General features: G+C 51.9%; 2 protein-coding genes across 3 annotated transcripts in view; one reads left to right on the forward strand and one right to left on the reverse strand.

The window, feature by feature from the left end:
• The window catches only part of FANCI (FA complementation group I), a 24,676-nt gene extending 11,061 nt beyond the window's left edge, over positions 1–13,615 (reverse strand). For both annotated transcript variants that reach the window (XM_032194895.1, XM_032194893.1), the window contains exons 1-21: positions 13,532–13,615; positions 13,371–13,443; positions 12,715–12,845; positions 12,178–12,334; positions 12,042–12,099; positions 11,425–11,466; positions 10,974–11,097; positions 9,963–10,048; positions 9,653–9,785; positions 9,309–9,401; positions 8,682–8,818; positions 7,512–7,692; positions 6,844–6,931; positions 6,172–6,302; positions 5,425–5,495; positions 4,394–4,508; positions 3,931–4,053; positions 2,760–2,828; positions 1,396–1,497; positions 383–565; positions 166–287 (exon numbers count right to left, since the gene is read on the reverse strand). In XM_032194895.1, coding sequence (XP_032050786.1) covers positions 166–287; positions 383–565; positions 1,396–1,497; positions 2,760–2,828; positions 3,931–4,053; positions 4,394–4,508; positions 5,425–5,495; positions 6,172–6,302; positions 6,844–6,931; positions 7,512–7,692; positions 8,682–8,818; positions 9,309–9,401; positions 9,653–9,785; positions 9,963–10,048; positions 10,974–11,097; positions 11,425–11,466; positions 12,042–12,099; positions 12,178–12,334; positions 12,715–12,845; positions 13,371–13,443; positions 13,532–13,615 — 2,303 coding nt within the window. The remainder of the gene's footprint in view (positions 1–165; positions 288–382; positions 566–1,395; positions 1,498–2,759; positions 2,829–3,930; positions 4,054–4,393; positions 4,509–5,424; positions 5,496–6,171; positions 6,303–6,843; positions 6,932–7,511; positions 7,693–8,681; positions 8,819–9,308; positions 9,402–9,652; positions 9,786–9,962; positions 10,049–10,973; positions 11,098–11,424; positions 11,467–12,041; positions 12,100–12,177; positions 12,335–12,714; positions 12,846–13,370; positions 13,444–13,531) is intronic.
• Positions 13,616–15,163: 1,548 nt separating this feature from the next.
• Positions 15,164–19,395, forward strand: RLBP1 (retinaldehyde binding protein 1). Its single transcript, XM_032194947.1, has 8 exons — positions 15,164–15,413; positions 16,382–16,424; positions 16,617–16,745; positions 16,895–17,096; positions 17,593–17,771; positions 18,030–18,188; positions 18,493–18,603; positions 18,780–19,395. The coding sequence occupies exons 2-8, from the start codon at positions 16,413–16,415 to the stop codon at positions 18,936–18,938; spliced, it is 951 nt and encodes a 316-aa protein (XP_032050838.1). The 5' UTR covers positions 15,164–15,413; positions 16,382–16,412; the 3' UTR covers positions 18,939–19,395.
• The last annotated feature ends 3,887 nt before the right edge of the window (positions 19,396–23,282 follow it).

Below are 23,282 nucleotides of genomic sequence, written 5' to 3' on the forward strand. Positions count from 1 at the left end.
GGTTCTGTGAATATCTGTGCCACAAGGCACATACACTCAGAAAACATCACTCTGACTCTGCGTTGGGACTATTATCCTCTGCTTGCAGAGTCTGTGTCCTGCACTCCGAAAAGCAAGGCACAGCAGAGCACAGCTAGTGCCAGAGGGTAAGATTTGATGTTTTACCTGAAATTCCCTATGTTGAAATTGTACTCAATCAGAACCTCACAAATTCCCATCACCTGGATGGCATAGATGTTATTCTTTACACCAACACCAGAAGACAGAGAGAAATCTGCTGATTTATCCTAAGAGGTAGAGGAAACAAGTGAAAGAATCATTTCAAAACCTGACAAGAACTCAGTGTCTTCTGTCACTGAGTCAAACTGAAAATCTGATTTACCAGTTCAAAGTCTTCCAGCTCACTCTTGATCATCCGTCGTGTGACAGATTCTAGCATCTCCTCAAAGTTTTGCTCAAATCCCACATCCTCCTCCTCCTCATCGTCATCTTCAGCTCCTTGGCATAAACGCACAGTGCTCTTATACCAGGCTAGACAGTGCTGGATACAGCAGAGCAGATGGGCCTGAAGGAAGCAGCCACACAGTCACAATCAGCCTTCTAGAAAGAGACTGCTGTCAGATGAGGACAGCCCGTTCAACGTCACAGGCTGGACCATTATAGCTTGATGCAAAGAACCAGAGGTGCCTTCAGAGGTTCATGTCAGTCTCCAGAATACGCCTAATTCCCAGAAGAGGCTTTCTGTAACCCTACACGCAGTTAAAGAGTTCTAGCCTCAGACAATATTGTCTGCATGAGCTTGCCCACACAGGATGTACAGACTTAGCTCCCACAACCCAGCTACTCTAACTGTTGGAGGAGACGGAGAGGGAATTTCCAAGAGGGCCCTCACTGCAGCTGAAGTGTCTGCTCCCTTCCTGGGTGTGCTACTGCAGCACAGCATGGAAGCTTCCTTAGGGAAAAACAAAGCAATGAATTGGAATTTGTTCCCTTGGAAATCCCATGAATCGAGATCTCATCTGCAACAATATCAAAGGAACGAGATCAAAGGGCAGGCTCTTCCCCCACATCACACACTGCACGACTATTTTATGCAGAATTAAGTTGAAGGAAGAAAAATAACAGAGTGAGCTCAACAGAAGATAACAGAACACGACACCACTCCTTGTGCATTTTTCACCCAGGTCCCCCAAACCACTTTGCTAACAGAGCTCTGATAGATAGCCTCAGGCAGGGGTGAAACGCCCAGCTCTATTGTCATTAAAAGAATAGCTCCAAGCTAGGAGAAATACAAGGTATTGAAGAAATACGACGTATTCAGCTCATGTAGCAGCACAACTAAAATCCTATGGAACAGATGAACTCGCAGCTGTGGCCAGCCAATACAGCTCTTACCAGTGGTTCCTGCAGAAAGATTTGATCTCCTTGAGCCATAATACAACCCTCAAGCTTCAGTGGAGGCAGGAGGTCTGGCTGGGGCAAGTAATATTGTTTTATCTGCCACAGAAAACACGAAATAAAAATAACCAGTTACTTAGTAACTGAGCCTCTTGAGTTGTTTGAATACAGAATACGATAATCTTTTATCTCCATTCTACAAAGGAGAAACCAGCACCATGGTAATGGGACCATACACGTAACTCAGCCCCACCATCTGCTCTGCTAGTAATTAAAATCCCCTCTCCAGTTGCTCTCGTGCCTCTCAGCTAAAAGGCCAGGTCACTGCGCTGAAACAAGTCTATCTGACCACTTCCTGTTGTGTTCCTTCAACACGCAATGCCACTTGTGTTTCACCTGCAGTGTTACCCACCCTTTAAACAGCGAGGAAAAGGAACTCTTCCCGTTGCCCCACCTCGATACTGAACGTTTGGCCCTGGTATAGCATCCGGCTTCCTGGCCCAAGGATGCAGGCAGATCTGGAAGCTACACTTGGCTCTACAACAAACCTGTGACAGACCGTGCTTGCACCAGGTCCTTGCCATCCAGCACAGCACGTGAAGGAGGTATGCTCCAAGTACTGATGTAGGAACAGAAGCAAATAGGGAAAGTTTGGCATGTAATGATGCTATAAAATGGTACCCCGTTTGCACCAAATTCCCATCAATCGCCTTCTGCTACCCAAAAGCTGCCTTGGTTCTGTTCTTATTCCCTTCTCAGACCCTATACCGGTATGGGAAAGCTGGAATTAGTCAGCATGAACTCTATGGATGATTAAAGGGAAGAAAATTACTTGTCTCAAAGAAAGCACAGCCTGTCCAATGGATTGAGGAAATGTGATTGTCTTGTTGCCATGAGCAACGCTGTTGGGGGATGAGTTAATCCTCCTAGATCCTACAAGGACTTGGGTACTCTCCCTATGGGAGGACAGCAATAATAATTACATATCCTTGGGGATGCATGGGAGGCTGACTGCTGTGCACTGCTAAGGAACGGGGAGCACACAAAACACTTCTCTGGGCATCAACTCCAAGATGCTGCAAGAAGTGTCAAGGATTGTAAAGGGCTCCAAGAGATCATTTCTCTTCCATCCTGTGTCCTGAGACAGGATATGAACCAGTTTCCACAGATGTTTACCTAGTCTGCTTTCTCAATATAGCAGGGATTCAAACACCTCTCTGTAGAAGTGCCGCAGCACTTACACGTCTTGTGAGTGCGTGGGAGAACTATTTTCCTGATATTTAACCTAAATTGCTTGCTGTGCTGGTCGCAGTGCGGAATTCTTCGTGTCTCTGCAGCCATGTCACAGAGCAGTGCTTTACCTGGGACAAGAGCGTTTCCATTATAGAGCTGGCCAGCTGGGAGTTCCTGCGAAGGACATCATAGAAACCCTGAAGACAGGAAGGAAAGACAACTTGGCTTACTTGACAAAGAAAATACACCATATGCAAAAGAAGTTGCGTCACAAGACAGAAATGACCCTTTAGCACCAACCATGAGCAAATAACAATGTGCTCAGTGTAGAACCCCATACCTGGCAAAGCAAAGACTCAACAGAAAGAAGGTATGAATCAGAAAGAGCATATATTTCCTTGCAGGAGCCCTCTCACAAGCTGTATCTCCCTAGCAGCAGTGGCATCAAGCCCAGAGTGACTTTCATTGCTATTTAACACCAGCACTAGATCCAACTTCAAACTGTGAAATCCTGCATCAAAGGCAAAACAAGTCAGTGGGGAAACCGTAGGAGGCAAAAATCCTTTAGACTGAGAAATCTCAGTGGATGGATAAAACAAGCACAAGTCCTATAGCAACACTGAAAAACACATACAAAACTTGCAGCTCACTAAAGGTCAGTCCAACCAAGTCAGGAAGGAAACAAAATCTCTCTCATCTGAACAGTTTAACTTCTCTCAGGCTGGTACCCCACAGTTACTCAGATGTGAACCCACAAATTGCTCTGTACACCAGGCTTGTTGTCATGAGAAATCTTAGAGAAAAACAAACCTTTAAAGGAGGCTGCAAAAGGATAGGAGAAAAAACAGGTCCCCAATGCAATCTTTAAGGAAGTTTCCCCATACTCTCCAAGCAGGGCTTTCTTTGGAGCCCGGCGTTAGCAGAGCTGCACTGCTTCCATCCGATGCCTGCCATAACACTGCTCCCCACTGGGCATCAAGCATGCTTCCCATTTCCTTGGCCACGCCAAAGGAAGAGAGACTTTGATGTCTACTCTTAAGCAATGCATGAGACAAGGAAAATACATTAGCATGCCTTTGGGCTTATGATGGCCCAAAATAAAAAGCAGCAGGATTGAAAAAAGAAATATATTTTTTTTATCCAGTGTCTGGTATCAGTACGTGTCCCAAGAAGAACATAACTGAGACGATGGGTCATTTTCTACAATAACGTAATCATCATTTACCTGGGGCTACAGCAGAACCAGACTACAGCAGAGCTACTGACTGTTTAAAAGGAGGCCAGAGAAACCATGTTTACCTCATATAACATGAGTCGGACATCCGCTTGCTGGCTCAAACATCGCCTCAGGCTGCCCAGGATTTCGAGGCAGAAGGCCTCATTAGCTGCAGAATTATAGCAGGCATGAACATCTGCCTGGACCTGAGATGGAATATTAGTCACGTTATACCGGTTACAGCTCTCAAATAGCACAGAAGCAAGGTGAAAAGGGGCCTGACCCCTAAACAGTCACTGAAATAGTCATGAAATAAGCATGCTGCCAGGCAGTGTGCTGTAAGAGATAATGACTCTGAGAAACTCCATCCCCAGACCAGCTTGTCTTTGCATGCTGCATTTCCAAAAGTTCCGCTTCCAGGACTAACCCTTACTCAAGCTGTATCTCCATTTTGGGGAAACACAGCACTCCGAGTTGTTTCAAACTGTGCGTGTTAGATGTAAGACTGTCACATACCTGCACCAGAGCCTGCAGAGCAGCACTCACCTGAGTGGCACCAATGGCCTGGCTGCACTGGGAAGAAGTCAAGCTGCCCAGAATCTTAAAATTTCGTAACAGAAGCAAAAAGCCAGCAACTGCAGCTTTACGAGCATCGAGCTGCCTGTGAGTCAGGGGGAGAAAAGAGAAGCATAAGGAATAAAAAGCAAGAACAACGTAAGAACTACTCAGTGATGAAAAAAGGTCCACAAAAACACAGTGCCTGGGCCCACTGGCTCTGTATTCCCCAAGAGGGCAACACAGCCCCAAGCAGTTAAGAGGCTGGGAGCTTGCTGGGAACTCCTTCGCTTTACACTCCCAGCATTTTATTTCCTTTCTGCCCTTCCAATGCTCACACTGAGGGAGAGCCCCAGACACAAGCATTAAACATCCCTTGAAAACTGGAATAGGAGTCTCTTGTAGAGCTCATCTCAGAGATGCAAAATTCCTCAAAAAAATGCTATTTTGCTTTGCTCACTGAAACCCCCAGATCTTTCCCCGAGACCAAGTCCCTTGCCTTGAATAATAATGCTGAATTATGAATTCTGTTTTTATAACCAGGCAGCCACTGCCCCACAGAACCCAGTCTACGATCACAGCATTATGAAGACAGCAGGATGTATTTATTGCTCAAAGCATTACCAAGACAACAAGCCTGCTTCTCTACCATTTTGTAAGAGATCAGAATGCTGAGATGCCACCTTCCCCCTGAGTCAGTGGTTCCTTCTGGACTCTCCCTAGCATCTGGATGTACTCATTTGTAGAGAGCATAGGATTGGTTTTAATTTTGCCTTCTTGTTTGGAGTTCCCAACAACTTTCTGAATTTCCAAAGACCTTTCATGTGGGGGTTGGGATCTCTCAGCGGGTAGAGCTCTGACTGTACTGCAGCCCTAAGGCCGAAGGGACAGATGTCACCATTAATTACTGGAAGAACACAGTAAGACGACTCATAGCCAAAGCAAACAAAAAATTCTTCTGCTCCAAAAAATACAGATATGAGTTGCAGAAATCTTTTCAAAGAATCCCCTTCCCAGCTTACCTGGAAAAGATAGCTTTTTGGAGAACAAGTATCAGGGAGTCCCTCACTGACATGCTGACTTTGAGCAGGGGCTGGAAAGGAAAATATACTTTGGAGAGAAAAGCACTAAGGCATGCCAAGCCCTTGGTGCATATGAGCTCATCTTCCTCAGGCCCATCTGGCCCTGCATTTCCAATACTGTCATCAGTACAGTAGGGAAACCAAAACATGTCAAAATAGCGTATTATAAAATTAAACCCAGAGAGCTGTAGCAGCAGGACACCTTAGCAGGTTAGTGAGGACACAGTGTGAGGGTTTGGGAAATGACTGCTATAACCAGTTTGAGCTAAACAGGGAGAAGTTGAACCCCAGGGCAATATCTCAGCCCAGCCAAAGAGAAACACTGACATGGAGCTTAGAAGGATTAAAAAAAAAAAACAAAAAAAAACCACAACAATGATAGCTACAGCTGTTGATCTGGACCCATATACCTAGGTTTCTATGTCGTGGAGCATCTGGGCCTCTTTCAGATGAAAGGTCAGCACAGAGCAGTTCCAGCACCGTTCCAAACGGCACCATGTTTTTTGCTAGAGGGCACGTGCATACCCATGCTTGAAGAACAGTTCCATGCTACATTGAACAACCTACAGCAGAGCATTAAGGCTTATTTTACAAGAAAGGTTATTAGATCATGCATGTAATTGTGGCCTGGAGCTATCGCTGGAACTAAACTAACAAGGGCATTTATGGAGAAATGCTAAGCCTTACCTGCACTGCCCGGAGGAGCCCTTGCACTGTGTCAATGGGCAGAAAAGATAAATTGTCAAAGGTCTCTGTGACTCTGGAGGATGAATTCTGAAGCACAAGAGGAGCAGACACAACAATATTGGACAGCAAGTCTGAAAAATAAAATGACAAAAGGAGCAGCTGCTGCCAAGGGGCCAAGTCTATATTAGGAAAGAGAGCAAAAGATTTCTGTAGGGTTAACAATTACAGAACAATCAAAGCCCTTCCATTCCTTGGAGAAGTCATAATAGGATGAGCGTTGATAATCTGCGCTCTACAGCAGGCACAAAGTGCAACATGCTCACAGCCTGGCTGCAGGGCCTCACCCCACCAGAGGGCACTAAGGTATAAGAGAAGAGGCTGCAGCACAGGCATCAGCAGCCCCAGGGACTCCCAGGCACCTACCCATGGCTGACAGGAAGGCAAGACCAGGAACTGATGGCCACCACCTTTCTGTGCGTCAGCCATTCCACGGCAACCGCCTGAAAACATTTTTCACCTGCGACAAACGCAAGGTGATCCGAGGCTGGCACCTCAGTGAGAAACAACGAGAGATTTTCCTGGCTTCGGGTCACCTCAGCAAGAACTTAGCTTCTGAGAAGCTACGTTCTGAAGTGTTCACAGAGCTGGACACAATTCTCTCTTTCCTGTTACCTATGAAGTGGCTGACGGGAGATGCTGCTTTTGTGAGGACTCTGTTCAGGACCTGCTCAAGAATATCACTTCTGATGGGCTCATGGACCTGAAATGACAGACAACAACAAATAAAATCAAAATCTACACAAACTTAAGACATTCCTGTACACCAGAACACAGGCATTGTCCTGCACAAAGCAAATCCATCCAAATCTAAAGGCTAAATTGGGACTGGTTGTCAGAAGTCCCTTTTTCAGTTAAATTCAGACAGGCTGATTCAGGTTTCATCCCAGTCCAATCAGAACCAGCCCATCAGCGAGGCACACACGGTACACGTGAAACATAATGGGGTCAAATTGTCTGTGGGATGCAAATTTACCACTTCAGTGAAGATGCTGGTTTCAATCCCACATCTGTCACATTTTCTTTGTACCTCTGAATTTCTCTACCTTCTCTGCAGTCTCTCTTGTGTAACAGTGCTTACACAAGTAGCATGCTAGACGGAACAGATTAGGATTGGGTCTTTATGAAGATGACCTCTTCCTGCTGGACAGGGACAAAAAGGAAACCAAAACCTGTCTGTGAAGTGCTCATGATGGATACTGTAGGCAAGGTTTTGACACCATTCACCAAGAGAAAATAGGAAGAGATTCCCCCTGCAAAGAACTCTCCAAACCATACGCTACCTTAAATGTTTCCAGCAGGATACTTGCTCCCAGTCTGCAAGCCTGCTGGGCTGGCGTTTTTGAAAGGCCAAAATTGGTCTCAGCAGCTTTCCCTCCAAAGGGCTTTTTTGGTTCATACGATTCCATTAGGCTGAAGCCGAGATCCACCAGGCCCTGAGTAACATGGTCCCAGCCAAATGCACTGGGGAAAACATTAAACAGATCAGAAAAGAAACAACCTAGTCACAGAAAACATTTAGATTAGAGCAGTCAGTATTAAAATCCTCCAGTCATTCCAGATGCAGAGCAGCAGCAAGAGGTGCTTGTTCACCCCAGGGAAGGTACCATCCCTCTCAGCCCTGTGACTATCTTTAGGTTGAGGGGGAGGTGCTCAGCCCACACATTTTGCATTCCTGGCTCTCCAGCCATCAGACTTCTTTTCCAATCCAAAGGTTTCCTTCCTATGGGAAGTGTGCACTCAATCTCATCTCAGCGTGACACTGGGCTGCAGCCTGGATGCACGGATCCTACAGATCCTGAGTCTTCAAGACACAGAGGAAGGCAGAAGAGGAATGCCTCACATCAAACTAAAGGACAACTGATGACAGATCACAGATATCCCACAGGATGTTTAAAGGACTAACCATGTGGAGGAAAGTAAACACTGAACCTATCACTCATCCCTTGATCAGAACACAAACTACAGCAGGCAGCATGACTCATACCATCAGTTTCTTTCCTAGCAAGAAACAGACAGGATTCTGATCGGTTTAGTCCTGTGTACCACCAGATGCTGAGATTTGGGGTGGAGGAGGCACATTTATACATCTAAATTTGTTTGTTTGTTTAAATTCGCCAGTAGAAAACTGTGATAGAATCATAGCATCAAAAAAAGTTGGGGTTGGAAGGGATCTTAAAGATTATCCAATTCCAACCCCCCTACTATGAGCAGGGGCACATTCCACTAGACCAGGTTGCTCAAAGCCCCATCCAACCAGGCCTTAAACACTTCCAGGGTTGGGGCATCCACAGCTTCTCTGGGCAAAAAGATAGAACCTTTGGATTTTGACATTGTTCCCTGCTAGTAACAGGTCAGCAGCAAACATGTGATCCCAGAGCATTCCAGCAAGGCTGGAACACTCTCCCTCCCCAAGCCTGCTGAGCGTTTTGCAGCGCACAGCAACAACTCACCTATTTTTCACCACCTCCAGAATCACAGCTGTTATATCATATTGCTGAGGAAACAAGTCCTGCAGAAACTTGGAGGCCTGCAGGAACTGCAGGTCCTTGCAGCTTCTTGTGATTGATGTTTTCAAGAAATCAAATATCTGGAACATAAAATCACTGAGCATGAGGAAATAATCTTTGAAATGGGATCTGTATAATCTTGGGCACGTTCCAGTACAAGCACCAGGCAGAACACAAGTCTCAGTACAACCTGCCAAAAACCTTAACTCACTTCTTTCTCAGGACAAATACACCAACCTCATTCAGTGTCCCAGAGAAGGTAACTTGCTGCCAGATGCACTTCAGGTGTCTACCACAGAGCCAAAACGTTAGAGAAGGAAGACAATGCTTTTCTTCTCACCCTACAACATTTGGCCCACAGGAAATACGATTCTGTAAAATTCTGATATTGTTCTGAAGTCTTTTATAGTGTTTGGTAAACTACAGGGTACTGATGATCTGCCTCCCCACCAGCATCCCAAAGCCACTTTTAATCTGATTCTGATGAGACATTGATCTAACTCTTCTTCCCTTCTCACACAAGGCTGTGTGCACTGCCACTGAAGTTCTCTGTACATCTATCACACGTACCTGCTCTTGCAGTCTGTGTTTTACTGCAACCGACAGCAAAAGAGCCACACTGAAGGGACACAGAGCTTTACCGGGGTCCTTCTGTTGCTCAGTCTAGAAAATAGTAAGCAATAGTTAAAAAGCATGCTAGCTTCAACTGCAGCATCCCACAAATCAAACTATCAAGCTCCTATCACACTGCTGCTGTGGCACAGATGGGAACACGTCTCTTTCCACGTAACACTTCATGAAATCATAAAATGGCCATAAAAATTATTAAATCCCTTCTCAAGATAACCAGTATTGATTTTAAAAGCTCTGTTTCAACACCGTCAAGAACAGCGCCTGTTCCATCTCTGTCATACCTTCAGATGTTTGATTAACTCCTCGCCTAGGTCCTGATCCAGGTTGATAACAGAAATGATATGGAGAATGACAGTGCCTTCCACATGGCGGAGCTGGTCTAGGGGCACCGTGGCTACCTCAAGGTCCACTGATCTGTAAGGTTTACCAGATTAAAAAAAAAAAGAGCCATCCAATGCCACAAATTATGTCTTAGGCATCAGGGAGTATGCACTTGTACAAGGCCTGTCACATTCAAGAGTACCAGGCAGGACAAGGGTGAGTGTAAGTACCCAGGTTGTAAAGAAAGGGGATGACAGAGAGAGAACTTACTGCGGAACCTTCTGTTCTTCCTTCAGTCTCTTGTCCAACTGATTGAAAAAACTGATGATTCCTTCCAAAACAGTCTTCCTACTGCCCTGCAAGAAAGGACATTACATTATGCAACTGCGTGGTCTGCAAGATCCCGGGGAGCTACCCTCTATTCCCACAGCAATTACAAATGTCACGGTATCCTTTACGTCCCTTCATAAATTGCTGAGGTGCTGGAAGGCTCCTGCACTGCTCGCTTCCAGATGAAATGACGAACGATGACTTTAGTTTGTCCCCTTCTTTTGACCGCACTTATTGAAGAGTTGCAGAAGCTGCACCTCTCACAGTTTTTTGTTTTGTTCCAAGTCGTTATTAATTGGAAAGGATCCTTTATATTATAATCAATTAGGAAGGTTTTCAAACTCCTAAATTCATATATATATGATCACATTTTGGCCAGTGGACACCAACGACCTCCCGTAACACATGGGTAATTCACTTTTGTCTGGACCATTTTGGCAGGTACTCAGTCACAAACAGAGCAAGAGCCAGATCGCTCTGACGAAGGGCAGGTATGTCGCTGGCAGCCTCCGCTTGCAGGATGAGACAGGAGGGGAGACATTTCCAGTACCAGTCACAGTACAACCCAGAAGTTATACTGCACGAGGCAATATTACACTAGAGGCGAGCAGGCCACTAAGAGTGAGCAGACCCACGCTTAAGAATACTGAAAACAATCCACTCTGCTGTCCCCTGGGTCTGAGCTCATCCCTTATTTCCCAAAGGTTCCCTGCTACAGTTCCCCATAAAAGAACAAGCTTATGTCTTCCTCTGAGCATTCAGTTTCTTCAGGCTAGAGGGAGATAGAGGAAAAAAGCAAAACAAAGCTGATGATGTCCTGCTGCATCCTGCTCCCCACAGCAGATTGGGAGCGATCAAAACCCCTTCCAAAATCCAGCCTGTAGCTCAGCTTGTGTATATTTTTTCCTGTGATGCATGCCCAGAAGGAGGTCACCTCCCATGAGCTTTTACCTTAGCAGAAAGCAGCAGCAGCTGATAGACCAGGGGGGGAATTTCCTGCAGGTCTAATTTGGAGAACATCCTAAGGACCTTTTCCACCACAAACTGCAGCTCCTCTCCCGACAGTGGAATATCCCTGTTGGACCAAAGACAGACCCTGATCATTTTCATGAATTTCCTTCAGAGTCCCCCAGTAGTTTCAATCCATAACTAGACAAAGAGTTCACAGACAGACAGGCAGCAAGCTCCCAAAGCTCCCAGCAGAACAGAGATCACCCAATCCCCAAGCACTGTCCCAGGACACTGTTCAATCCGGACATTCACTGACCGAAACACCCACGGGGTGATGACACCTGCTATGCTCAGACACTTTGCACTTTCCCCAAAGTACCTGTGAGATGGGACATGGAGATGACTGCAGCACAAGAAAGCATTGGTGCTTGCTGAAGGAAAGAAGAATTACCTGAACATGTTGGCAAGATGTATCACGCTCTGAGGGTCCCACCTGACAAAACAAAAGTTTGCCAGGAAACTGAGTGGAAGCAGAATTATTGTTTATCCCTTGATTCAGTTTCCCTGTTTGTTACTTCCTGATATTAACGTCAGAAGCCAAACTTCCAACCTGAAATCACCACTGTCACCCAAATTACCCAGACTTAAAATGGTTCCAAACTGCCCTGGCCCCCACAACAACAAACATCAAGAAAGGAATAAAAACAAACACTTCCTGAGACCAATTCACACAACACTGTTACAAGACCTGGCAACAGGCTGTTCCTTTGCCTTTCCAGCCAGGGAGGACACTGTCACAGAGGGCACAGATTCAAAGACAACAGAACAGGACACAGACAGAGCCATCCAACTCGCCACCACGTCCTTCTCAAAGCACAACACGAAGCACACTGTTTTGACACATAACTAAGGGAACGACAGGGCTGTGGACACATCTAACTGCAGATTTAGCTCTCGCCACACCTCTGGGGTGTCACAGGGATTTCTGTAAAAAGCCCCAACAGGACTAGGTCCTGGCTGAGTTTTTACCAAGCTAACGCAGAGCGGAGCTGGCCGAGAGGTACGTACTTGCTGGAGCAAAGAGTATTTATCAGCTGTTTCTTAAACTCTTCCCCATTCAGTTCACCTAAGAAAGCAAAAGTCTTTTAGGTGTACGCTCCAGAGGGAGAGAGGAGAGGCTGGCAGAAGGAGAAGAGAAAGTTACCTTTCCCATAAGCCAGGCTCTCCTTTGAGCTGGCCAACGCAGTAAGAACAGTGGAAAACAGCTCCAAGGATTTCCCATTAGACAGGCTGCCGCCCTTAACAACATCAACAAACAGCGTGGCGAGCTCAGCCAACGCGGGGCCTGGCAGCTGGCGAACCTGGGAGAAGATGGAATAACGTGAAAGAGCCTGGGGCAGGCACAGGAGCACTCCTCATACACGTTCCCACGGTCACCAAACACCAGAAAAGGACAACATTTCTCACAGTGCAGGGCGTCTAAAGGGAGAGTTCACCCCAAGACCTCTATCCCACACTGTCTTGGACAGAACAGAGCAGCTAATCAAGTGAAGGCAATTACGATTTTGGAGCCTAGGTCCAGATATCCAAAGAAAATCATGTTTACACACATGGCAAGTTCCAAGACCCGCTTAGTCCAGGGCAGATCCACAGCTCATTTGTCTCAGTGGTGAAGCACTCGGTGTACTTGCTAGGGGATAAGCGGCAGGCCTCAGGAGAGCCAGCCCAAAGGAGCTCCTACCTCCAGCATCAGCAGCCCGATGATTTCAGACGCCTTGCTCAAGTGCAGATCCCCTGACTCCACCAGCGGGACGCAGTGCTTGTACACCTGCAGCCTCCTGAGAACGCCACTCGGCTGGGAACACGGGGAGCCTTATAATGAGAAAACAAAGTAAGATGAGGAATGGAAACAAGGTTATACAAATAACAACGCCTTACTAAACAGGAAATTTGCAGGGCTAAACCGTCACTCAGCTGCAGCTCCCCATTTTGTATATCTGACAACACAGATAAAAAACAGAGCACAGGAAATGAGAATCTCTTGGATAAAACTGCCGAAACACTCAGCCCTCTTATCACACTCTGGTTCTGCTGACCTGCCCTCCAGGCTCAGCAAGTGGCAGCATTTTGAGGTGAACCACTTGGGAACTGAGCTTCAGCAGCCAGCAGGTGAAACACACCTATGTGCTAGCAAAAGTAAAGCCACTATAGAATATGGTCACCAAAACCGTGTTACTCCAGCTCCCTTTTCACTGCATAATTACTTCGTGGTCTCACATCCCGCTTACACCCGCCTGGCTCTCCCCAGAGGCGCCCCTCACAGCCCGTGCTGCTGCCCACGGCCCCCACCCAGCTCACCGTGCCCCCCCCCGGGGACCCAGCCCCGCCACCACCCACCTCTGAAGATCCCCCTCAGCAGCGCCGCCGTCTCCCTGCCCCTCAGGGCCTGCTTCGTCACCATCTCGCCCAGCTGCAACGAGAAGGCCAAGCTGCCAGGCGCCGCCAGGAGAGCCCCCGGCTCGGGGGTGAGGGGTTACGGGGGACCCACGACCGCGCACCTCGCCCTCCCCCAGGCCCTGCAGGGCCTCCTGGAGCCGCTCGGGGCCCTCCTCGGCCGCCAGCGCCAGGACGCGCTGCGCCATGGCCGCCGCCATCTTGCCCGCCCGCCCGAAACTCCCGCCCGGAAGTGCCGCCCGTCACCATGGCAACAGTGCCCGCCCCCCGCCCTTCACTTCCGGTGGCCTGAGAGAGACCGACCCCTGCCCCCCCCCCCCCGTTCCAACCCCGAAGGCCGCGGGTTCGAGTCCCGGCCCCGGCTGCTGCGCGGGGCTGTGGCGCTGGGGGGCTGTGGGGGTCTGTAGGGACCTGTAGGGACACGCCGAGCCCTTGGCACGCAGCCCCCTGCCGTGTGTCTAACCCCACTTTAACCCCACTTTATCTCCAAAGCTGTCGCCTGCGAGCGGCAGGGCACGGGGTCCATGTGTGTGCCGTGCCCCCATTCCCCCTGTGATGGGGTTTGGCCACTCTGAGGCAGGGCGGGGGGCTTGGTGAGCCCCTCAGCGGGGTCACGCAGCTCAGAACAGGGCTTTGGGGCTGTCCTGGTGATCCCCCAAGGGCTCAGAATGCAAAAATCCCCATGGTTTGCCCTCACGGGGCTGCCACCCCTCGGGGCTGGTCTGTGGAGAAATGCCCAGAGAAAGAGCCAGGGCATAGCCAGGACCGTGTGGGGTCAGCACGGGGCAGGGACGGGGCTGCTGGTGGCTCTGGCGTCACCGGGGGGCTTGCTCCAGGCATGGGTTTCCCCCGCCTGCCCCTCATCAGGAACCCTGTGCCTTCCTCCTCCTCCTCCTCCTCCTCCCTCACCGAGGGGTCTCGGCTCTGCTGTGGGGCAGCGTGGTGAAATCCAAATCCGTAAATCCTCACAGTGTTACAAAACATGCCTTGTGTAAGCCCCTTCGTTCCCGTTCACCACCACCACCACCCCCCAAATCCCCAGCGCAGCAGGAGCGCGGCCAAGCCCCTGGCTCTCAATGGGCTCCTGTCTTCCCTCCCCGTGGAGGAGCCACGGGGCTGCAGGAAGCAGCCGTGCATGGCACCGTCCTCATCCTGACCCCATAAACCCATACCGAGGGAGAGTGAAGGCTGGAAGAGCTCCCCAGCACCCAGCAGCCTGGGCACACAGTGTTGTGGACACCCCAAAAAGCCTCATGTCACTGTCCCCAAATTGTCCCTCTGGCCCTGAGGTGGGCTGCCCTCGAGTTCCCAGAAAAGTCGGTCATTGGGATCACCGGGATTGCCTGTGATCCCCATCCCCTGGCCATCCCCTCTGTGTGCGGGATGCCACCAGTGAACCTCCACACTGGGGCTGTCCACACCACACAGGACCGGCCCCATTCGAGGACACCGTTTGCCCACATTTTTTATTAATTTTAAAGCAAAACAAACGCTGCTTTGCAGGGAGGTGACGAAGGAGGAGGAGAGGATGTGGATGCATCCTCACCTGCCCCACAAGCACCCCGGCCGAGCTCCCCCCGTGCTCTCTGCTCGCAGAGCTGGGGGCAGAGGCGGGGGGTGGCACGCTGCCCACCCCCGGCCCCACGCTAATGAGGGGGTTACACAATGAGGAGCTTTTATACTTCGTTAATCGGGCCCAGCATCCCGCCCCTCCGCGCACCCGGCCCGCAGCCCTCCTGCTCCGTCCTCCCCTCTCCTCATCTGCCTTTTGTAAGGTTTTAACGGGGCTTGCAGCCTGCTTCGCGCGGACTTAATTACAAAGCTGCGGCGAGTTGATGCCTTGTGACGGCCTAATCCCAACCCGGTGACTCTACAAAGCTTTCTCCTGGCTTTTCTTGCTGCTCCACTCCGGCCTCGCTGCCCAGCTGCCCGGCCCCACTCCGCGCTCCCAGCCTGGTGCAGGCGATTTGGGTTTCCCTGTCCCTGGTGAGTATGGGGGATGTTTTGCAGCTGAAATATTTTGCATCAGGCCCCGTGGCCCAGCCCTCCTTGACCTGTCACCTCTGGGAATAGGTTTTGTTTTCTGTGCCTCAAAAAAAGGGGGTGCTGGTGGGGGAGCCCACAGGAGGTGTCGGGACAAGCGGGGCACTGGGGAGATGCTGAGGGGTTTTGGGGTCTGGTGTCATGGCTGGGGACGGGCTCTGGAGCTGCAGGGGCTCTGCTGTTTGGTAAATATCATGGGGACAGGAATGAAAGGCAACAGGGTGGGCAGGGAAGGCAGCTCTGTGTTAAGAAGAGGAGGTGGGAGCGTTGCCTGAGGTCGTTCTGCATCGCTCTCCATGACTCAAGCCTTGGAGCGGTGCAGAAAGAGCCCAAGGGCCAAGGGGAGCATTTGGGGAGCAGGAGGACACCCCGTTACACCCCACTCCTGCAAACATCCCCAACCCAGCAGCTCAGCAGGGCCGTGGCAGTGCTGGGCCATGCTGCAGGGACTCCCCAGAGCAGCACGATGAGCACCCACAGGGCAGCAGGACACACACCACGCGTGCTGCTTGGGGCATGTTGCTCGTACCAGGTCTTGGGAAGCACTTGGTGCTCTCCGCACTGCCCTGGATGTGGTTGGAGGTGACACCGTGCTGGAGGAGCTCCGGGGTTGTGTGTCCCCATGACCCATGGGTGTTCCTGCCCACAGCCTCCCAAAAAATGTAAACCCAGAAAAAAAACACCACGCTGGAGGCATCAGATGACCAATACCCATGTATTTAACCTGCTTTTGCAAACAGCCCTGCTGTTTCTCCAACACTCTCAGCTTCCACCAGGCAGCCCCACGGGCAGCGGGCGATGGAGCTGAGGGTGCTGTGCCCACCAGGTACCCTCCTCCATGAGGGACAGGGGCACCGGGGGCTGCAGGGGCTTTTCAGATCCCCACGGTAATTCCTCCTCCTCTCTTCCAGTGTCCTGCTGCTGATAAAGGCTAAAGGCAACATGTCTGCTGTTGTGAGTACTGAGCATCCCCTCCCTGCAGCGCTGAGCTGTGGCACCCCTCGCCCTTCCCTGTCCCTTGGGGTGCAACCCAGAGGGACCCGCACAGCGCCGGGGCTGTCCCCAGCCTCATGGGGCTGGCGGGGAGGGAGGTGGGGGGCTGTGAGCAGAGGATTCCTCAGCCCCCCATCCTCTCCTCGCCCCCAGACGGGCACCTTCCGCATCGTCTCGGAGGAGGAGCAGGCCCTGCGCACCAAGCTGGAGCGCCTCACCACCAAGGACCACGGCCCCGTTTTCGGGAGGTGCCAGCAGATCCCCCCGCACACCCTGCAGAAGGTGAGGCACAGCCCAGGGACCCGCAGCCAGTGGCACCGTGTCCGGCTGCTTTTCTGTGCCAAAACACACGCTGGGGTGGGTCTGCGGGTGGCTCAGGGTCTCCAGGGCTTTGTGAGGATGCTGAGGGCCCTTCCCTGCTCCCTTCCCAGGCAAAGGACGAGCTGAACGAGACCGAGGAGCAGAGGGAGGCGGCGGTGAGGGCGCTGCGGGAGCTGGTGCAGGAGCGGGCGGGCAGCGAGGATGTCTGCAAGACGGTGGCTGAGAAGATGCAGGGCAAGGACGACTCCTTCTTCCTCCGCTTCATCCGCGCCCGCAAGTTCGACGTCCACAGGGCCTACGACCTGCTGAAAGGTGGGGGGCCCTGCGCTGTGGGGGTGGGTGGGGATGGGTGTCCCGATCCCCCTCTGCGCCTCCCAGTGCACCCGGACCCCTGTCAGGGCACGGGAGCGAGCAGCAGCAGCAGAAGGCAGGGCTGGAGGTCTCTGCACGCATCCTGATGCGTTTTGTGCACGGTGCCTGGGGGGCTCAGCACCCCTGGGACCACTCCAGGGCAGGGGGGACTTGTGGCACCCCCTCCCCATGCTGGGGGTGGCACACAGGGATGGACGGGGAGCAGGGGTTGGGCACGGGCTTTGTCCTGCCTGGCTCTGCTCTGCTCTCCTTTGTGTCTGTCGGGTGGATAATGAGTTGTAATTACCAGCGCTGCCTCGCAGACGAGCTGTTTTGTTCACCCCCATTTTCCCAGCACGTTCCCATATTCCGTGCCTGCGGGGTGCCAGGGGCGGGGAGCTCACCCCGTGCTCTCCCGTCTTCCCGAGGACGGGTGAGCAGCTTTGTCCCCCCGCAGGCTACGTGAACTTTCGGCAGCAGTACCCCGAGCTCTTCGACAACCTGACCCCCGAGGCTGTGCGCAGCACCATCGAGGCGGGCTACCCCGGCATCCTGGCCAGCAGGGACAAGTACGGCCGGGTGGTGATGCTCTTCAACATCGAGAACTGGGACTACGAGGAGATCACCTTCGACGAGGTCAGCAGGTTTTTGGGGGTTGTTCCACCCAGGTTTAAGTAAAACTCTGAATTTCTCCTGGTCCGTCCCAAGGGGCTCCCCTTCTTTCCTCCTGGTGTGGTGCGGGTTGCAGGGCACAGGGTGTGCATCTCCCAGCCCAGATAACTCGGGGTGAAGGGGGGCACCACACCACTAAATCGGGGGGGTTTAGGAAGGAAGGACCCGCAGGGCAAAGGAGGAAATGGAGGCACAGACCCTGCTGTCACTCCTCCCCTCCAGATCCTTCGTGCCTACTGCGTTATCTTGGAGAAGCTGCTGGAAAACGAAGAGACCCAGATCAACGGGTTCTGCATCATCGAGAACTTCAAGGGCTTCACCATGCAGCAGGCGTCAGGGATCAAACCTTCCGAGCTCAAGAAGATGGTGGACATGCTGCAGGTGAGCTGGAAGAGAACGTGCCCAGGGCCAGCAGGGGGCTGGATTGCCATCCTGGAGGGGCTGTTCCCCATCACACCCTCCTTCCTTTGCTCCTTAATTGGTTTAATCCTGCAAGATGGGATCTCTGCAGCTTCCCTGCTGTTCCTGGGGCTGGGATGGCTGAACCTCTGGGTCAGAACAAAAGAGGGAGGCTGGGGAAAGGGTGTGGAGGCAGTGCAGGGTTTCTGTTGCTGCCCACCTCCTCTCCCGGCCCTATGTGGCCAGCACGGTCTGTGACTGGCCCCGCCTGGGTTTGGCACCCTAGGACTCCTTCCCAGCGCGCTTCAAGGCCGTGCACTTCATCCACCAGCCTTGGTACTTCACCACGACCTACAACGTGGTCAAACCCTTCCTGAAAAGCAAACTGCTGGAGAGGGTGAGTGCGGGGAGGGGACCCGGGGGCAAAGGGGGGTAAAGCCGAGCAGACGGGGGGAAGAAGGTGGGAGAGCTGGGACTGCTGCTGGCTCCCAGCACTGCCGGCGTCCCCCAGGCACCCCTTTGCCACCTGTGGGGTCGCCAGCTCTCTGCTGAGGGTCGCTCCCCTCACGCCAGGTCTTTGTGCACGGCGAGGAGCTGGAGTCCTTCTACCAGGAGATCGACGCCGACATCCTGCCGGCAGACTTCGGTGGCAACCTGCCCAAGTACGACGGCAAAGCCACTGCGGAGAAGCTCTTCGGGCCCTGCATCGAGGCTGAAGACACGGCCCTCTAAGGCGGGGGCCGCCCCCCTTCCCCCCTAACATAGGCTCAGAGGTGGTCCCCTAACCCCAACCACCTCCCTCCCGTAGCGTTGGTTGAGTGACTGCTGGGAACGAGGCGCTCCGGGTGCATTGCCCCGTGCCTGTCCCCATCCCCAGACCTGGCTGTGGGCCACCTGGCAGCCCCGTCCCACCTGGAATAGGGTCCCTGTCCCTCCTGGAGTAGGGTCCTTTCTTTGGGAGCCAGCAGAGAAAGCTGGCCACCAGCCTGCTCCTGCAAAAAAAAAAGGGGGCACGGGGGAGTGACCATGCTGGGAAGGGGGGTGGTGATAGCCAGGAGGATGTCCCTTTGCCCCTTTGCCCCGGGCACACTGCAGGGGTTGGGATGCAGGTAGGACGTGCCTTGCTCTGCTTCAGCCTTAGCTTTTTCTTCTGTGGGGCAGTGCAGCCGGAGAGGGGCTCCACAGCCGGCCCTGGGGGCACTGGGGAGCTCCTGGGGTGGCATCGGCTGGAGGGGGGACAGGCAGGAGTGGGGTAACGCAGCCGGAGGCCGTCACAGCAGGAGGGCCCTGCCAGGGGCTGGCTGAAAGCTGGACGCGGAGAAATAAAGAAGTGTTTAACAGCACAGCTCCTGGGTCCCTCGTGGCACACGGCAAGGGACAGGGGGAGGCTTTGGGGGCGCAGGCGCTGCTGCTCAGCTCTGTTAGAGGCTTGGAGCAGCAGCCCTGATGTGAACAGGCCTCTTGGAACTGTCCTTCCCCATCCTCCCTGCATCCCAAACCAGGGTTCTCCTTCCCCTGGACCAGGCCCCCCAGTTCTGTCCCCTGCTTTAGCCAGAGAAAACAGCCCAAAACATGCAAAGATCCCAAGAAGGGCCCAGATGGAGCTGACTACCTAATCCTCACTCTGTCAGGGAGAAAGAACAGCAGCCACTGAGGGTCAGAGATGAATTTTAACCACGGGACAGTGAAAGATGTGCAGATTTACCCTCGCAAATCCCCTAGAAGCCTTAACACAGCCGCCTCTCCCAGTGCTGCATCTGAGAAGGAGCTCAGATCAAAGCCGTTCACATCAGGAAAACCCCATGAGGAGCCCCAAAAGGAGGAGGAGGAGGAGGAGGGCACGAGAGCTGCTCACGACCAGCGAGGGGTGGCAGCACCACTAGCCTGGGACTTGACGGTCACCTCCTCCTCTGCCAACCCAGTATTGCCCCCTCCTCCCCGTCCCCCAGCCCCGCAGCCACACACCAGCGCCTTTCATTAGCAGAGGGCCAGAGCCCCATCCAGAGCCGACAAGAGCTGCATTCATCAGGGCACTGGCTCGGGCTCAAACCAAACAGGAGGCTGGCTCCGAAGCCGCCGGGAGGACGGGGCCTGTCTGGGCTGCAATCCCTTTCCTCCAGCCTCTGCAGCGCTGCCGGCTTGCTGAGCACCACGGACCCTGCGATGCCAGCCTTGTGCCGGGGCCCCGAGGAGGACTGGAGGCAGCTCCTCACCCCGCTGAGCCCACCGAGCAGCCCCAGGGAAGCCCCCGCAGCCCTGGGGCCAGTGAAAACACAACAGCCCAGCTCGCTCGCTCAGGAAAGCAATCGCACCTCCTCTGGGGGAAGAAAAAGCAACTAGGAAAGGCTGGAGCATTACTTGTGCACGCAACGCGGGCTGGAAGGGGAGGCAGGGGGGAGATGAACTCAGAGCCAGCTGCCCAGGCTGAGCCACCAGCCCGTCAGCTGCTGAGAAAAACACACAGGGCTTTGCTCAGGGGACAGCAAGACTCCCCATGCTACTGCTCAAGCCAGGACAATTATTTGAGATGCTCCCATATATATGTAGGTATCTATGTATGTATAAGAGTGGCAGAGCTTCTCCCCAGGGCAGGGAAAAAGAGCGCAAGCTTGAGGCCTCTCCCTCCAAGGAGGCAGCCAGCCACAGCTCCTGGAACAAGCAGAGCCCCTGCATTTAGCTCCAGAGGAGCCAAGAAGTGGTCAGAAAGCCAGAGGCAGGGCTAAAGCTCGTGACACAGGAATTACTGACAAGGGTTTCTAAGGGTTTTTCCTATCTGGGAGACAGGAGGGGGAGCAGCAAGGCAACTCCTGCTTTCATGTACCCCACAGGGATATATGGGCAGCCCTGCTCTGAGGTGCTCCTGTTTTAGGCCACTACCAAACAGAAGCCTTAACACCAAACACTAAACTCACATTTAAGGGCTGGGGCCAAAGAACTCCTCCAGTTCCTCCTTGAGCTAATCCAAATCCCGTGACCGAGGGAAGGTGTTCAGAGACCCGGCTGTGTTCTGGTGAGGATGACCTTGTTGGCCCAATACGTTCCCATGTCAGACATCCTCACTGCTGCTCCGTGTGTCAGGAATGACAGCAGCACCCCCCCACCCAGTAACACGGGACACAGCCACTCCACAGAGCACTGACTTCCATAAGTCCTTTATTTTTAAATAAAGAAATCCCACTGAATCAAAGATAACAAAATTACATTTTGTTGTGCAATGACTTCCATCTTACACCACACAGAAGAACAAAAATTAAAGAAAAAATCAAAGACACTTTAATATATATTTATATATATAATTTTAAAGGTAAACATCAGCAGATATAGAAAAATTGCATTGCTAGTTGCAAATCATCTCCCCTGCAGCTGTCAGCTTCAGAGAATCTGACTCAGAACGTGGCAGCAGGGAGGCTATCTCTGTACACAAGCTTTTTCAGGGCAGCATTTAGAGATTGTTCCAGAGGATAATTTTGCCAATTTGGAAATTTATCTGTAATGAACCACGCTGCTCACCAAGAACATCCGATTCTCAGCCTGCTCTAACACAGCTGCAGCAGCAACGTGAGAAGGGCACGGGTCTGCCTTCCTGAGGGCTCCCCACACCTCTTCAGCTTGGCACCCCCAGAGAAAGGGCCCCTCCTGCAAGGGGGTTATCGCTTTCTCAGAAAGGATTTCTAGTCACGGGGAAACAGGGACAAGTTGTCAGGAATGAGAAAACACGGTCCTTTGGAAAGCTGCTGACGTGGGCTAAGCAGTAGTGTTTGGTTACATGAAATACACTTTTTATTGTTATTATTTTTAAAGACATCCCAGCTGGCAGGAGCCACAGAAGGGTCAGCAACCCAGAAGAGCTGTAAGAGATCCCACAAGGAAATTCTGCATCTAATCAAAGCTCTCACATGACTGCAGGCAGGCGATGCAAGTTCGTCACTCAGACAAAAGCTAAAAGGCCTTGTGTTGGGCCACCTCGTGGCATCAGGCTCCTCGCTGGTATTCAAGTCACCTGCGTTAGGCAAGGCCAAGAGGTGAGATGGCAAAACATGGTCCTCATCCACAGGGGATGCAGGGTTGGGGCTTTTAGAGCGTTATCAGACAGACCTGGAAAAGGTTCTTCAATACCAGCAGATCCAACCTGATAAATGCTGCCCTGGGTTGCGGTGTTTGTGTCCATTGATTAACCAGAAAAACACAAATACAGATGTTTGAAATGCAATAGCTCAGGGTAATCCCAGAAACCTTTCCACTGCAGTGTGGAAAGCTGGCAGCTGCTGTGACTCACTGATGGCACCGGGCCTGAGCTTCCCTACCAGCTGAGGAGAGTCCAGGCTGCTGTAAGAGGCTACTAGCAATGAAAGGGGGGCAGGCACCCCCTCTGCAGCTCTGGGCTGCTCTGAGGCATTCAAAGCTGGTAGACAGCTCAGGAAGCCCTCACGCCAAGAAGAGCTGTTTGCTTTTTGCCTAGAACTAGAAGCCCCGAAGGAGACCCTGCTTTGAATCACCGTGGCTCTGGGATCTACCCAACTGACAGAGCTGCCAGAGGGCTCAGGACACGCGGAGCGTGACTTGACACGATGCTCTTCACAACAAATGACTTGCACACGCAGCACAGGACTTGGGCCTCTCCTGGTCTTCTTGAAAAGGCTGTGAAGAATTTCAATAACCTCCAGAGAGGCATAATATTTCTAAAAAAAAAAAGTTCTTGGAAGCAAACCAGGTGACTGAACCGTTCAGCAATTAGTTCTTGAAGTTACCACTCTGCTCTTTCGTTTGAGATGTAGCCCCTTACACAATTCACCTCCAGTTATGTTGCTGAAGAGTCAACAGACACAAGAACTTGGGGATCACAAGGTAACGAGTCACATACTAAGCAAACCCTCCGTCTGACTCAATCCCTATGGCTAGAGGCAAATTCGAGGAACTCGAGGAACAGAGCTGAGAAATGATCCACTGCTTACACACATTGCTATTTTAAGCATTAAAATAGACCATCTAGTTGTAGGCTGCCCACAAAGGTCCTTTATGTCAGCACACGCTTGTACAGTGTACATCGCCAGAGGGGTCTCACCGCTTGCTGTGTGA

Source organism: Aythya fuligula, chromosome 11, assembly GCF_009819795.1.
Source record: "Aythya fuligula isolate bAytFul2 chromosome 11, bAytFul2.pri, whole genome shotgun sequence".
NCBI classification, from domain to species: domain Eukaryota; kingdom Metazoa; phylum Chordata; class Aves; order Anseriformes; family Anatidae; genus Aythya; species Aythya fuligula.

Bases quoted from the DNA above. Each gene is read 5' to 3' on its own strand.
- RLBP1 (XM_032194947.1), top strand. The intron at 16,746-16,894 runs GTGAGGCACAGC...CTCCCTTCCCAG, and splicing joins CCCCGCACACCCTGCAGAAG to GCAAAGGACGAGCTGAACGA. The intron at 17,772-18,029 runs GTCAGCAGGTTT...CCTCCCCTCCAG, and splicing joins AGGAGATCACCTTCGACGAG to ATCCTTCGTGCCTACTGCGT.